This window comes from Lytechinus pictus, chromosome 19 (genome assembly GCF_037042905.1).
Source record: "Lytechinus pictus isolate F3 Inbred chromosome 19, Lp3.0, whole genome shotgun sequence".
In the NCBI taxonomy this organism is placed as follows: Eukaryota; Metazoa; Echinodermata; class Echinoidea; order Temnopleuroida; family Toxopneustidae; genus Lytechinus; species Lytechinus pictus.
Window position 1 is genome coordinate 2,078,723 of NC_087263.1, and position 15,951 is coordinate 2,094,673.

A 15,951-nucleotide genomic window follows, 5' to 3' on the forward strand; every position below is an offset into this window, starting at 1 on the left:
TTATAATCCCCATCACCATCATCATTATCATCTCCATTGCCATCATAATCACAACCGTTACCATCTTCATATAAAGCATCATTACTGTCAAAATCATCATCACTGTTATCATCATCATTATTACCATCACCATCGTCATCATCATCATCATAATCATCATCATAATCATCATCATCATTATCATCATCATCATTATCATTATCATCATCATCATCATCATTAGAATCATCATTATCAACATCATTATCATCATCATCATGATTATCATCATCATCATTATCATCATCATCATCATTATCATTATCATCATCATGATTATCATCATCATTATCATCATCATCATCATTATCATATCATGATTATCATTATCATAATCATCATCAACAACATCATCACCGTCACCATTATCATCCCCATCGCCATAATAACCATCACCGTCATCATCATTATACTAGTAATTAGCATTACCGTCATCATCACCATCATCATCATCTCCATCCCCATCATCATTATCATCATCATCATCATCATTCTCATCATCATCATTATCATCATCATCATTATCATTATCATCATCATCATCATCATATCATGATTATCATTATCATCATCATTATCATCATCATCATCATCATCACCGTCACCATTATCATCCACATCGCCATAATAACCATCACCGTCATCATCATTATACTAGTAATTATCATTACCGTCATCATCATCATCATCATTCTCATCATCATCATTATCATCATCATCATCATTATCATATCATGATTATCATTATCATCATTATTATCATCATCATCATCATCACCGTCACCATTATCATCCACATCGCCATAATAACCATCACCGTCATCATCATTATACTAGTAATTATCATTACCGTCATCATCATCATCATCATTCTCATCATCATCATTATCATCATCATCATCATTATCATATCATGATTATCATTATCATCATTATTATCATCATCATCATCATCACCGTCACCATTATCATCCACATCGCCATAATAACCATCACCGTCATCATCATTATACTAGTAATTACCATTACCGTCATCATCATCATCATCATCTCCATCCCCATCATCACCATCCTCTTCCTCATCATCATCATTATCATCATCATGAAGTCATGGATAATGATAATGAAACATGTTTTCATAGTGCAAATACGTAGGCGCAAGTGCATGATTGCAGGATTAAATCAAATGCAATTATCAGAGAAAAAATGTTTCAGTTAAACACGTTTTATAATTTAATGTACAGCACATATTTTCGGAATCAAATTTATCATACACATTTACTCAGGGGGGGAAACAATGAAGTGCTAAATAATTGAGCACTCTGGGAGCTTGTATAGGGACTGCACCTCGTGACTGACTTGATTTAGTAATTCAAATTCGAATTAACACTCCAAAGTACAGTCAATATACAAGCTATATATTGTGATAAATAAGCACTTTATATTTTTGAGTGTTCGTGTATGATGTTTACACACGCACGGACGTTATACATTGTAGGCCTACAAACACACTGCAATTCTGCAAATGAGTTTATATTATGTTTCGCAGTAATCAACATCAACAGACGTTAAAATACACGGTCCATGAACTTGGTACAAAAAAAAAAGATAATTAAGGGTGAAGAAATGTCGATTTTACACTTACTCTGAATTCCTTTTGGCTTTGATACATACTTTCTGAAAAAAAATAAAACATACTACTTAAACTGGACGGATATTTTCGTTTTCCTAATATCGACAGGCAATGACAGTGCTACACAACTTTCGTGGAACAATCACGCATCAATGTAATTAATAAAATCATGATAAAACTCCTAACTTAGAATAAGCATAAAATATTTACAGTTCACATAAATTGACAGTAAGACAATGACCATCCATCGTTTTAGCCACACACCTCAAGTTCTGAAAAAAACAATTCTTAATGCCTCAGTAAATCCCGGCACACGTAAATTAAACGGTTTATTTTCAATTGGTCTAATGCCAAAAGATGAATTACCAACTCGTCTACTATCATTTGGTCTACAATCAATTCGTGAACTAACCACTCGGTTTAATTGCCATTTCATTCAATACTCATCATTTCGTGTAATAACCAGTTGGGCCAATGGCCATTTAGTCCATATACCATTTGGCATGTTTGGTGTAAATGGCCGAAATGTGAATTGGGCGAAATGAATGAAAATCAAATGGATATAAGACCAACTGGTTATGAGACAAAATGGTCATAGACGAACTGGTGATAAGACGAAATGATGATTGGTCCAAATGGTTATTGGATCAAATGGTTGTTAGACGAAATGTTGATGGATGGAATAGCATTTGACTAAATGAAATATTTGAATATCCCATGAAAACGCAGGCCTATATGCCTACCCTGTATATAAAGAGCCTGAATTATCTGAATCTCTATCGTTAATTTTCTTTCGAATCTATACCGTGATATCTATACTCCAAAACGTGTCAAATGCATAATTTCAAACGCCTGTATCCATGGTGATATCAATTTACCTTGATTTATTGCAGTGTTGCTCTATGGAGTCCTAGAACTCATTTTATAACAAAAGCAACTCTAAAGCCCAGTGTTAAAATCGACATGTGGTGTCCCTATTGAGAACCAACCGTGAGGTGTTGATTTACACCCTTGAGATTGATAACAACACCAAAGGGTGTCACAGTAATATCCTAATGTGTTGTAAAACACCAATATATGTTCAACTAACACCAAAATTTTAACACCAGAATAAATGACTGAATGTGGCTCTCCCTGTACATCAATCAGCATAAAAGTGACATTCGTGATCATTGATGTTGATTAAAGATCTAGACTTCTACTTTGACCGAGCCAGTGACGTCCTTGATTAGGTTTGTATCGAGTTCGACGATCACCGTCTTACGTCCAGACGATCTCGATGGGAATCGGATTTCTCTCTCGATCATCTCGTTAGGTTCAATATCCCTGAATCAAAAGGTAAATTATGACGTGTTTTGATTTAAAAAGAAAATGGAAAATATATTCATTACCGCTAGAAAATATTTCTGATATAATAATAACACAGCAGCAACAACATTAATAATAATAATAGTAAGAAGAAGAAGAAGAATAAAAAAAAAACGAAGAAGTAGAATTATAATATCACCACTTTTCTTTTCTATGTTATTACATGAAGTGATAACTATTTCATTTCTTCATACATAATGTGTAAATATTATATCTCTCTCAGTATGCAGCAATACTTATCTTATATATAAAATCAGTTGTCAGCCCATTTTGTTTTCAGTCTTGGCAGAGAGAATAATGTAATTTCATGTATGAATAACATAGAAAAGATTAAATGGGGATATGGCATCATCAATTCGCTCACAACATATTTATGAAGACATTCATGGAAATGTTTCATCGAAATAATGCAAAACTTCGAAATGTCATATCTTTGTTATTCCCTGTCCGATATTGATTAAAATTGCATTGTTTTGTTTGTCTGATTTTACCTATCTGTTTAAATCATATGGTCTTCTGCCTGGTGTACTCATTTGATATGCCAGCTGGCTTGCTATGTGGCGTGCTAACGGGAGGGCTTGGGGACTCTTGCTCCCCCCCCAAAAAAAAAAAAATAATAATAATAATAATAATAAATGAATAAATAAATGAAAAAAAATAAAATAAATCACGACCAAGAAAAAAAAAGAGAAAAGGAAAGAGAGATAGGTGTAATAAAATATTATTTTCTGGATATGATGTCAAAATCTAACACAAAATTTGATATTTTTTAAATAAAAAAAAATGTTTGCTCGCTTGCTTCGCTCACTTGATTAGTTTTTTTTTACGCGATATGCCATATCCAACCCCTTAAAAAAAATGGCTCATTACGCCACGGCTTGCTACTCACTCCGTGTTGACACTGAAAGGTCTGACGAGCTTTGGTGCTTCGACAGTAAATGTACAACCAGTCAGGCGTTTATTCAGAGGATTCTTGAACTTAACCGTCAGTTTGACCTCTTTCCCATTGACGTCACCTTTGACCTCGAGGTCAGGCTGCTTGAACCTGAAAATCTCCTTACAGATAACTGGAGTTTTGCTGCCCTAGACGGATCAAAATAAATAGAAAGTAATAATAATCAACCACTGCGCAACTAATATGGATACAAACATAGAACAAAAAAAAATACCCATCAATCAAAATAGTTTAACTTTCCATAAGCAGGAGAAAGACAAGCAAAGGAAATGCGAAAAGGGCTTCATTCTTTCCTCTCTTGTTTTGTTTGTCTTTTCTTTCCTGTTTTATCATTTTCTTTCCCCTTCTTCCTTTTCGCTTTATATCGTGATCAATTATTTGCTACATATTATTTAAATAACTTAAACTGTATAAATACATAAATCGAACCTTGACAGTCGCGATTGCTCTGACTTGAAACATTCCTTCATCATCAAGCTTATCCCCATAATCCTCTTCGTATGTGAGATGAATTGACTGGCTTATGCTTTCCTTGTCATTAACGATATATTTCATTTCATCTTTTTTGATAATGTCCTTCGGCAAACCTGTAGGGAGATGACGATTCGGGGAAATAAGACACAGAAATACAGAGAAAGAGAGGGAGGGAGAGAAGGGGGAAGAGGAAAGGGATTACTTCTGATTTCCATGAAAATCATGAAAAATTACAATATTCATAAATAATTATCGCTCGATCAGAGTTCAAAATCACAGAAAAAAAAGAAAAAATTAATTATGAAAAATTGCAGAGCAAATACTAAAGCATGCTAATGATTGTTTATCGTCGGAGGCAACCTTTGTTGCCATGGTTACAGGCCACACCTTCAAGCTTACCTGTGTAAAGAATACTTCTAATCTCTATATCAAGCTCAATCTCCTTTGGATACTCAAACTCATTTTTCGTTTCAACCTGGACACTGGCGGACTTTCCGATCCACAGGTCATCCTAGTGTTAGAAATAAAGAGAAAGATACAGAAAAAGAAGCATAAATGATTATAAAGCAATATTCAGAAACTACACTCTTAAAACAAATCAGTCAAATTGACTAGACAAGTAGTCAGCTGGGTGCAACTGATATGCTAGTTACATTTCTGACATACATTCTACTTAGAAATAACTCTTTTCTAGTAAAATACGACTAGAAAAATAGTCAAATATGACTATAATAACAGTTGCACCCAGCTGACCCTATTAACTAGTCATTTTTGACTGATTTTTTTAGAGTGTAGGGTGTTAGAATTTATACCAGGTGGTGTCCCTAAAGGAACACACCCTTAAAGTGAAGGAATTATACTCTAAAGTGGTTTAAACATATCAAAGAAAGTGTTGAAGTAATAACATGGGTATTTTGAACATGCTAAACACGCCCATGCCACTAATATAAGTATAATATTGACCACGTAAGTGACTCGTATTCTCATTGGTACTAGGTCATATTATCATCTTGAAGGTATACAAATTTCAAAAGTTTAAGAATTTTCCACAGGACACGGCAGTGTCTTTTTATAACCCGACAAAATATACAAAAATTCGTAAATTCTTCTTACGAATGACTTGGAAATTGCACGGCAGCATACAACACAAATCGTAAATTGACCGTACGTCTGACGAAAGAACAGCTGCAATTCTTACCATTGCTTACGAAAGACGTAATAATTTTATGGCCATTCTATAACAGAAAATCATTTTGTTTCTTAAGACGGACTTTATCTATTCTTGCGATTTAAACAGCATTCGCGCGAATCTGTAAGAACTCCCTAATTCGTAAGAACTGTCAGATTCATTCGAGCGCATCGTTCGTACGAATCTTCGTGACCATAGCTTACTTTGTGCTTAATCAGTCAAATGCAAGGATTTCAATTAGCGTAGAACAGCAGTCAGTGAAAATAAGTGTTTTGTTCACTTGTTAAAAAATCGCCATATTGTTATTTCATCCTTTACCTTGCATTCGATAGCCAATGATACAAGTTCGGGTTTATCATCTGCGTCGTAAAGGCCGCGGTTGATCCCCATGCTGACCGCTCTTTCAACCGCAGCGCGTTCCTCGGGAGAGCCTAAACATCGGAGAAACGAGGGGTAAAGCCTTGTAATTTTTATCTTAATTCATTGATTAATCTATTTATTCATTGTGATATTTATTTGTTTATTTATTTCTTACTTTATTATTTTGCATTCATTTATCATTTAATTCATTTATTATTTTGTCACGTTACTGTTTTGTCATGCTTGTGAAGATCGAATCAAGCTCAAATTTTCAATCATATATTCATCACAAATCGTCAAATTGATTTTTGATAAGGCAACGGGCGAATACTGTAAAACCATTGAGAAAGACGCTCAAAACTTTTGAAGTCCATCCTAAAATTATGGGAAGCCGAATATTGTAAAAATTTTGTTTAAATTCATGTTCCATATTGTAATAAGTGCACTTTCGTCATGCTATATAATAACGAAAAAAAAAAACATTTCTTTGTCATTCCTTAACAGTTGAACAGATGAGCTGATAAAAGCAACATGCCACGGTCATGACGGTTAGAGATTTGTATCACAATAAGCTTTCTTTAATTAAACCAATACTTGAGACCAGAGCACCGAATGAATTTTGCAGCTCCCATATGATTCGTACAGGGACATCCCCGCTCTAACAGGCTATGGTTTAATCAAACCCAGGTTCACAATAATAGCGTTTCTGAATCCCGGATTGCTCAATGATTTGTCTGAAGGCAAATGTGAAGATAAATGATGGTAAACTGCCGATAGTCTATTGCCAACTCGTCCACTCATCGCATGGTCTAACTGCATTTAGTCTAATGCCATTCAGTCCATCAACATTTCGTCTAACAGCCATTTGGTCCAATAACCATAATCACTTCGTTTTATCACCAATTCGTCTATAAACATTTCGTCTAATAGCCAGTTGGTCTAATACCCATTTTATTTTAATTAATTTTGCCTATTAACACTTATTCCAGTTAGACCGAATGGTATAGAGACTAAATGGCTATTGGACCAATGCGTTATCAGACGAAATGGTAATTACATGTGGATAGTGGACACGCATGATACCCATTTTGTCAATGGAAGTGCCCCCCCCCCCCCCGCCAGGGATTATACCTTCTGAATATTTGTAGTCCAGTGTGACGTCATTTCTCTCAGCATACCTAAGATCGGGATCGGATCCTACTTTCAACGTACTAATCTTCTTGCCCACGGTGTTTCTGTGACGTGACAGTAGCGTGTAGATTAATGAGTGCCGATGAGTCCGGTACGGGGTCACGAGCCATCTTGCCTCGTCAGCATTCACCTCAGCGAAAACAAATCTTGAAGTGAGAGGAAATAGAAAGACTGATGATGATTCAGTGTGATCGACACAGTAAATTGCCAATTCGTCTACTGCCAACTCGTCCACTCACCAAATGGTCTACTTTCATTTAGTCTAATGCCATTCCGTCCACCAACATTTCGTCTAACAACCATTTGGTCCAAGAACCATTTGGTCAAATCATCACATCGTCTAATCACCTTTTCCTCTAAGACCATTTCGTCTCACAACCAGTGAATACTTGCATTTCTAGGAATACGCAAGAAGACGAAATCAAGATACATAAAACGAATGTCAAAGTCAAAATGAATATAGAACAGTGGTGTGAGTTTGTGATAGAATGTAACGGTAAACTTAGCTTAAGTACGAAAATGATTTAGAGAGCCATGACAATAGGGAGTATTAGCTTTCACCAAGCACGACGGATTCAAGAACATAGAAAATGAATTGCCAAATGCCCTTCATGGCAAAGCACAGCCATTAAGTCTTTATCGAAAATCGGTGAATCAAAACCGCAGTTTCGGACAACCATGACATACTTGTAAGTTTTCGTCAGATCCGAAACTTAGGACAAACTGTTGTTCTTGTCACTTTACGGGCATTTTAAATACAGATACTTTGTTCTTGAATCTGTCCCTGTTGCAGTTGCAACAACTCTCTACTGATGCTCATCTAAAAGGGGAAATTGCTGATTCTTCCACTGCCAACTCGTCTACTCACCACATGGTCTACCTACATTTAGTCTAATGCCATTCCGTCCATATCAACATTCGTCTAACAACCATTTGGTCCAATCATCACTTCGTCTAATCACCAGTTCGTCTATGACGATTTTGTCTCATAACCAGTTGGTCTAATATTGGTTTTACTTTCATTCATTTTGCCCAATTAGACCTAGTCTCAGAGCAAATTTTTATTGGGCCAACTGGTTATTCGACGAAATGGTGAGTGGACGAAATTGCAATTAGACAATGTGGATATTGGACGAGCTGATGGTAGACCAAATGATAGTAGACGAGTTGGCAATTGGACGAATTGGCATTGGACGAAATGAAAATAAACCATTTAAAGGAACTGTGTATTTTGAGCATGGTGGGGTTGCTTACCCTGAATCATAAGGTATGTCCACGATTCCGCGTTTTATCGCCTTTACTGGGGCCGGACCGCACTGGTATATACCTAAAAGATATATGTTTATATATATTTATTTACATATTTTTAGACAACGTAAAAAAAGTGAACAATGAAACATCCAACGATTACATAGAGTAAAAAAAAAAGCACTGAAATATGTGACGGGTTATTATAATAATGATATACAGACATCATGGACATGACAGAGGGCATTCGGCAGCTTGCAACTTCCAGAGCAGCTCAAATCGCCACTATTTCCCCCTCTCTATCTTCTGTATACTCGCCCCTTAAAGGTACAGCAGACTTGGTACAGTGGAATGGGAAAAATCCTCTGTACTTAAAATAATGTTCATGATTGATGTGCCTATTTGCATTCCCGGGCTGATTTTATACATACGCATGCAAGAGTGATTATATCGCGTGGATTTTACTTCCACCCTTTGATAATTCGACAACGGCGACCTAAACCACTGCTGTTGCTGCACCAACAAAATATTGAAATACAATCATGACAATGAATACCACTCCATATAAAGGAACGGTGATCCTAAATGGCGCGATGGCAAGATACTAGGTAGATTTCGCATTTACTTCGGGGAAACTCTCTACAACGCATCGATTCCTTTGAAAATGTAATTAAAATCACAATGGAGAGCTGAAAAGCTTTTGTCGAAAGTTGGCTTCCTGGGGCAGATCATCCGAAGATTTGCACCGGACGAACACTTGCAAATATGTCTTTGTCTAGAGTCAAGAGATTCATATGCTGTCCCAGTCCACCAACTTTCGATACAAACCACTCAACTCTCCGTTGTGATTTAACTTGCATTTTAAAAGGGATTGGTGCGTTGAGAGTTTCTCCGTAGTAAATGCGAAAAGTCCAGAGTATATCATAAGAAAGTATGGAGTTTCCGCACCATGACGTACGTCGGATTGAAGAACGAAGAAAATCTACATGTATTGTCAAATGCCCTTCATCAAGAGCAACCAAGAAATCTTTGTCGAAATTTGGTAAATCATATAAGCAGTTTCGTTCTTGACTCTAGGCTAAAACAATTTTCGTCAGCTCCGAAAATTAGGACGAAGCTACTGTTCCGGTTCAGCACTTTACGACAAATAACTTTTTCACTGTCTTTGTCATTTGGCGCTTGTTCTCAGTACATTTACATTTTTCTTGAAACCGTTGTACATCGCGAAGCAAAAACTCTGCAAGTCGACGGTGTGAAAGGGGTCTAGCCAAGTAGGCGTTTATGTGTCGTCATGGTGAATTGGCATTGTCGCAGAGATGATATTGAGTCAGAGACTTAGAGCGAGAAGCGTTATTTCGGCATATTCGGTATGCCAACTTACAAATTCATTTTTGGCGATATGATGCACCTACTGAGTTGACTTGATTAAACCAATATCTTGCCATATCATCAATGCCATCTTAAACAATAATGCCAATAAGCCATGGTGACGCTTCGTGAACCAAAGAAATGAATCACATACCACCGCTCATCTCTTGTGGAGTTGAATCGACGACTTGCCAGCCGTCAAAGTCTTCGTCTAGCCCATGCAGGTCTTTTCTCGTCATCCATGATTCGTTCCAAACGTGGAAATTCCAGATAGAATCCCTCCCAGTCCTTTCGCCATCGTTTCCACTCCGACCGTAGAAAAATTCATCCTTCAGCGACTTCCCCTTGCTGTCCACGTACTCGTCTATCGTCTTGTTCCTCTCGGTGTCATGGGCAGAGTCAAAGTTGGTGACGCTACGGGTTGGTATCCCAACGCAGCGAAGGAACGTGGTAAGGAGTCCTGAGAAAACCCAGCATTGGCCGTATCTGTGAACATACAGAAGTAGGTTTTTCATAAGATATCTTTTTAGCAAGTATGAAACTGTAACATCTATATCAAACAGACTGGTTCGTAATCTGCTTTCTATTGAAAGCCACAGTATTGCTGGCCACCAAGCACATATAAAGTGTGGTTATAACTTTATTTGTAAAAAATCTTGAAAATTATACATACATAGGACTAAATGTGATGCTATGAGCTGAGCGTTCATGCGGATTTAATTTTCCATGAATTTTCACCCAGGGATTGTGACATTTTTTTTTAGAATGACACATCCATGCCTATGGTACTGAGAACCAATACATTTGTGTGTAGTATTGGATTTTGTAGCTCGAGTGAAACAAGTTAATATTACAAGATGTAAAGTTAGATAAAAGGCGAGATACAAGAGTTTCCTTGACAACACTTTTTTTCCGGATTGCTAAGTTTTGAGTGAACCCAAAATTCATACTTGCTTTCCCGTTATTCTTGAAAGCTCTCGCGGAATTTTTTTTCTACTTTCAATAAAGCATTTGTGTCGGTCATCATTATTGACCAGTGGGTGTTTCCTAAAGCTGTTCCAAAAGTTACGAACATCGTTACGCACGACTGGAACATGTTCTTAGGTCATAAACTCAATTACATATGGATATCACATAGCACAAGAAAGTATCACCAGTCGTGCGTAAAGTCATTCGTATCTTACGAACAGCTTTATGAAACACCCACCAGTTCTTACAAGTTACATATCATTTTAAAGCTAAGGGTATTTCTTTTCAAGCTTGATGAAAATGTCGGGGGAATTGTTGGTTTTGAGATGGCTTTTAATACATGCTAGTGATATTGGTAGGTAAAACACAACTTAATCAGACAGCCGTTAATGTGTGTCAGATATTTGTTTCAATGAAGGGGAGGAATAAGCACTCGGCCACTCCAACCGATCTGCCCTTTCCTTTTTTCAGTCCACGTTCACCGATCAGTATAATCATATATACATGTAATTTCAAGCGAGTACGGGCAAAATGGTTACAATGCCGTTAGTAAGGAATTTGTCCTAAAGATAATGTCTTGAAAGCTCCTACTGAGACGAATATGAGAATTGTAAGCCCTAATCGCAGTAATAGCTAAGTAAAGAAAGTCCTATTTTGTTTCATTCCAATTCATATCCTTATATATAATGTCTTGCCCCTGGTCTAAAATCGTGCGTTACACTATTAAATACATCAAAATCAAACAAAGAACATTCAAGCGTGCATTTGCTTCTGTAGGAGCCTATCCCCCCTTTTTTTTTTGGGGGGGGGGTAAACTAAAGAAGGAGTGTACTCTTACTTAACGGGTTCTTTGGTGTTTCCATACTCTTCAATTATCCTCACACTGCCTGTCCATCTAGTGGGACGCGTACCACCCTCGTAATTGCCACTCCAGTTTCCTAATAAGACCTTCGCATAGATGATATTGGTGAACCACCTTGACACCCTGGCCGCACTTTCCCTGTCTTGGGGAAGTCGTATCTCCTCCTCCATGAGCTCAAGGACCACTCGATAGACGTCAATGTCAAATTGTCCAAATGTCCAAGCCGTTGATCGGTTGCTAAACGCACTGCCTCTCCAAATCGCCCCGGTGTCTGCCATGACGTATTCTTCTCGCTCGGCCCTGTTTTCCATATACACTGTATCCTTTTCGCACCAAGGGTTGAAGAGAACTATGATGTTTTTATCTTGAGGGAATAACCTCTCAATTCGACTCGCACGACTTTCCACCTTGACAAAGAACTTATATGTCCCGACAATGGCATTGGGGGCGCTGTTCACCATGACCTTGATGGAGTTGCCTTCGGCTGACTCCAGCTTTGCGCTCCAGCTGCCCTCTTTGTACGTGCCTTCGATGTCCAAATCGATAAGAGTGCCATCCATTGGCCGGGGGGTCTTGACTGCAAGAAAATCAACATAGACTTCACATCAGATATTTTTTAACAATTGGGCATCGTGCATTAAACCATAGACAGTTTCTTTTAATATCACAATCGCTTATATTTTTTGATCACCCCTCCATTTGCAAGCGCTCTCACATTATCGATCTTTAAGTACCCTCTTCTCTCCTTGTTACCTTTTTTACATTTCCTCACTTTATGTCCACTGTTTATTCGTGTTTAACCCTTTGGACTTTTGTAAATTTTTAGATATTTTCATTGAGTATTACATCAATCATAAATAACGTAAAAAGGAAGAAAGTTATGGCGTTATATAGTTTTACTACAATCCCATAACAGGATATACGCAGCAAACATTATATTCAAATAAGTAAACGGTAATATTACCGTCTATACGTATTCATGTTGTTTGTATACCGCCATACGCTAACTATTTTCGTGTACTGTTTCGTCTGAATTAAGATGTATTTCATTTTCTCCAGAAGATGTTGTAATTATGAAATTGACTGATATCGTCATGACACCATTGTAATCTTAATTCAATGCAATAAAGGCTATCTTTATATTTATAAAAATCTTGGAACAAAATGAATGGTGTTTGTGTGTCTGCACGTACCACTTGCAACGGTAAACTGAAGGAACAGCCTTTCCCTCTTTGGCTTGAAAGGCCTGTTGAGATGGAGGTCGATTTGAAACTCCTGACCGCGTCTTAAGATGACGCCTATAGATTCGTCATTTTCGTACTCATCGGTGTGATGCATGGAACCATTGGAATTACGCTATAAATGAACGAAATGGGAGAAGAATAAACATCAATTTCAATTACTGTCATTTATGGAACGCATATCGAATAGGTGAGCAAGAACAATTCATGAACAAGAAGAAGTAAGCGAATCTGGCCAATTAATTCACAAGCGTGATAGACTGTCATCTGGAATGAATAATGAATAAACACATTAGTGACATTTCCATATAGCTTCTTCTTGTTTAAAAACATTTTAGGAGGAGTTTATCAATTTCTTTCCGTGACACTGGAATCCCATATTAACACCTCAGTTACATGTATATAGGTATAGCTTTATCTTATATGTCAAACTGTTCAATTGGTCAAAACCTTACATTGAGATCGACATCGGTGACCTTGAGGGATGATATCCGAGGTGCGGGGGGATGTTCTCCGCTAGAATTACCCCTATTGGTTGGTATTCCTGTATCAAAAACAACATTTAGAAGAACTATAATTTATTCACAAAAAACGAAATTGACAGTAATGGTGTAAATACGAGGAGCAAATATTCCTAGTTATGAATTTGAATCGGTGTTTAGATTCATTGGCGTTCGTGACAACCTAGTAAAGAGCATTGCAAACATTTCAGGTTTCAAGAAAATGTAACTTGTCTATAGGTGTGAAATTCAATCAACAATGATTGAAAATCTCCCTCCCATGAGTGGATTATTCACTCGTAATTTTTTAAGATAGTACCTGATCCACCGGCTCCTGCTGCGGCATCTTCTCCTCCTTCTGGTACAGGACTTTCGTCAACATCCTCCTCCTCAAGCTCTTCTGGCGGTGGGAGACTGTTTATCCAATTGCGAAGCCACTCTGAAAAAAGATCATCGGTTGAACGCCCTCCTGGCCCTCCTCCTCCTCGGACACTGTCAGTTCTTCCGTCACTCCTCACTCCTCCTCCTGTTCCTCCTCTTGCACTGCCTCTCCCTCCCCTGCTTGTACCGGTACCCATACTGAAATTGAAAAAAGCATCAGAGCTCAAGAGTATGATATAGTGTTTGTGTATATATATATATTTATAGGCCTATAATAACAAGCAATATTCACAATCAAATGAAAGTTTCTCTGCATTGGTGAAATGAGGTTTTTTTCTTAAAGGTTTCTTCTTACACAATCATCTAGTGAATGAATATCAAAAAAGTATTTACCTGCCTAGCACCTTCCCTGATGTTTTCGTCAAATTATGAGAGAAAGAAAGACATTTCATGAAGTTTTGAAATAAGTTTGTTTTAAATGAATGTTTTACAGCTTAAATTTCACGATTTCACAACGTTAAGTTAATGTAACTTTGGCAAAAACAAGCTGCTGAAAACAGCTTATCTAATAAAAGAGAGCCAATGGAGTAGATTAGAAAGTCAAAAGGGGCCTAAGCTTTCGATCCTAGCAGAATCTTCGTCGGAGGCATAATGTAACTTTACCAGATCTAGATCCAAGATGGCAGTAACTTTTCAGCTCTATGCCTATTTGACGTTTCTCTAATTATTCTAATAAACTCTTCTTGGGATGGAGTTTCCCTCTAAACATGCTAAACCTCATCTTGGAACTTACGGTGGCGTTTGAGAGTGGGTCTAATCATGGACCTATTACAAATACCCCATGGACATCGACCTGGACATCCCAACCCTTCGGACATCAACCCTCCGCACATCTACATGTTTTTCTCTGGACATCCATCCTCCGGACAATTAGGGCCTACCCCTAGGGTGATATTCTAGGATAAGTACCCCTTAGGACAACTACTCTAAATGATAAATTCCCCCAGGCATGATTCACCCCGGATAATTTAACCTCGGACATTTACCATGGACAGCTCGTCCATGGTCTAATAGTGTTCGGATGTTTCGACTGTGGTTTGACCATGGACCTATTACCATGCACACGAGGGTAGACAATGGTAGGTGTCAGGGGAAAGCTGTCCTAAAATATCACCCTAGGGGTAGGCCCTAATTGTCCGGAGGATGGATGTCCAGAGAAAACATGTAGATGTGCGGAGGGTGGATATCCGAAGGGTCGGGATGTCCAGGTCGATGTCCAGGGGGTATAGGTCCTGGGGTAGATGACCGGGTTAGATGTCCGATGATGGATGTCCAGGGATGGCTGTCCAAGGGGTAGATATCCTGCGGGGCCGTAATCCTATATAGGGCCTAGGGTGATTGTCCTACTAGGGTTTACTTATCCTAGTTACCCTACCTTGTCCAGAGGGTGGATGCCCAGGGGTAGATGTCCTAGAACCGTTCGGCAGGGCACCACGTACTGTACACACACACACACTACCCCGCACACACGAGCACATCCTAGCACACTGCCAACATACACCTGCTCACACACACACACACCTCCACACACACACCCATTAATTTACTATCGCTGACACACAAACACACGCACACTCACTTCATCGAAGAAGACGCGCACACATATTTGAAAGGCACCTCCAGAACTTGTGTTCGTAAATAATTTGTGTTCAAATACATGCTTGCTTTGTGAAAAGTTCCATAAAAATTGCATACGGTAAAATGAAAACATTTCCCTACACAATTATCATTCAAGTTGGAGTAGATGTATATATTTAAAAAAAAACTTACATTGCACTCCCAGACAAAATCCCGCAGAACGCTCACTATTCCACAGTCGTTTGTTTATCAAAATAAAATCAGGAGGTCACGTGCACTAAGTAGATAATGTATGATAGCTAACACATTAGTCCACCCACGATGCCTTTACTTGATGTTAAGCGCAGCTGCTATATGAAACAAACCCTATCCAAAAATATACCTTTCCGATCTATACAATATATGCCATTATCAATAATAACCTTTCAATTTGTTCATAATGGCGAAGGCCGATTCGCCACAAACATCAAGTTCATTTAGATTGTTGCTATGAATGCGCGTCCCCGTTGCCAAGTGTAGATGGAAGACTCGGGCT

The 15,951-nt window shown here is 38.0% G+C and overlaps 1 protein-coding gene across 1 annotated transcript; it reads right to left on the reverse strand.

Annotated features, from left to right (window-relative positions):
- Nucleotides 1-1,251: 1,251 nt before the first annotated feature.
- LOC129283334 (protein-glutamine gamma-glutamyltransferase 4-like) lies at nt 1,252-15,848 on the reverse strand. The gene is made up of 13 exons (XM_064113969.1): nt 15,609-15,848; nt 13,717-13,976; nt 13,353-13,441; nt 12,850-13,012; nt 11,633-12,233; nt 9,980-10,311; nt 8,464-8,536; nt 7,150-7,355; nt 5,977-6,089; nt 4,869-4,980; nt 4,425-4,582; nt 3,930-4,123; nt 1,252-2,998 (listed from the first exon to the last, which is right to left on the reverse strand). The coding sequence occupies exons 2-13, from the start codon at nt 13,973-13,975 to the stop codon at nt 2,863-2,865; spliced, it is 2,436 nt and encodes an 811-aa protein (XP_063970039.1). The 5' UTR covers nt 13,976; nt 15,609-15,848; the 3' UTR covers nt 1,252-2,862.
- Nucleotides 15,849-15,951: the final 103 nt, after the last annotated feature.

Coding starts and splice junctions, on each gene's coding strand:
- LOC129283334 (XM_064113969.1), bottom strand. CDS start 13,975: ATGGGTACCGGTACAAGCAGGGGAGGGAGAGGCAGTGCAAGAGGAGGA. Junction 12,234..12,849: donor TCAGTTTACCGTTGCAAGTG/GTACGTGCAGAC, acceptor ATTTTCTTGCAG/TCAAGACCCCCCGGCCAATG. Junction 2,999..3,929: donor CCTTTCAGTGTCAACACGGA/GTGAGTAGCAAG, acceptor CTTTTGATTCAG/GGATATTGAACCTAACGAGA.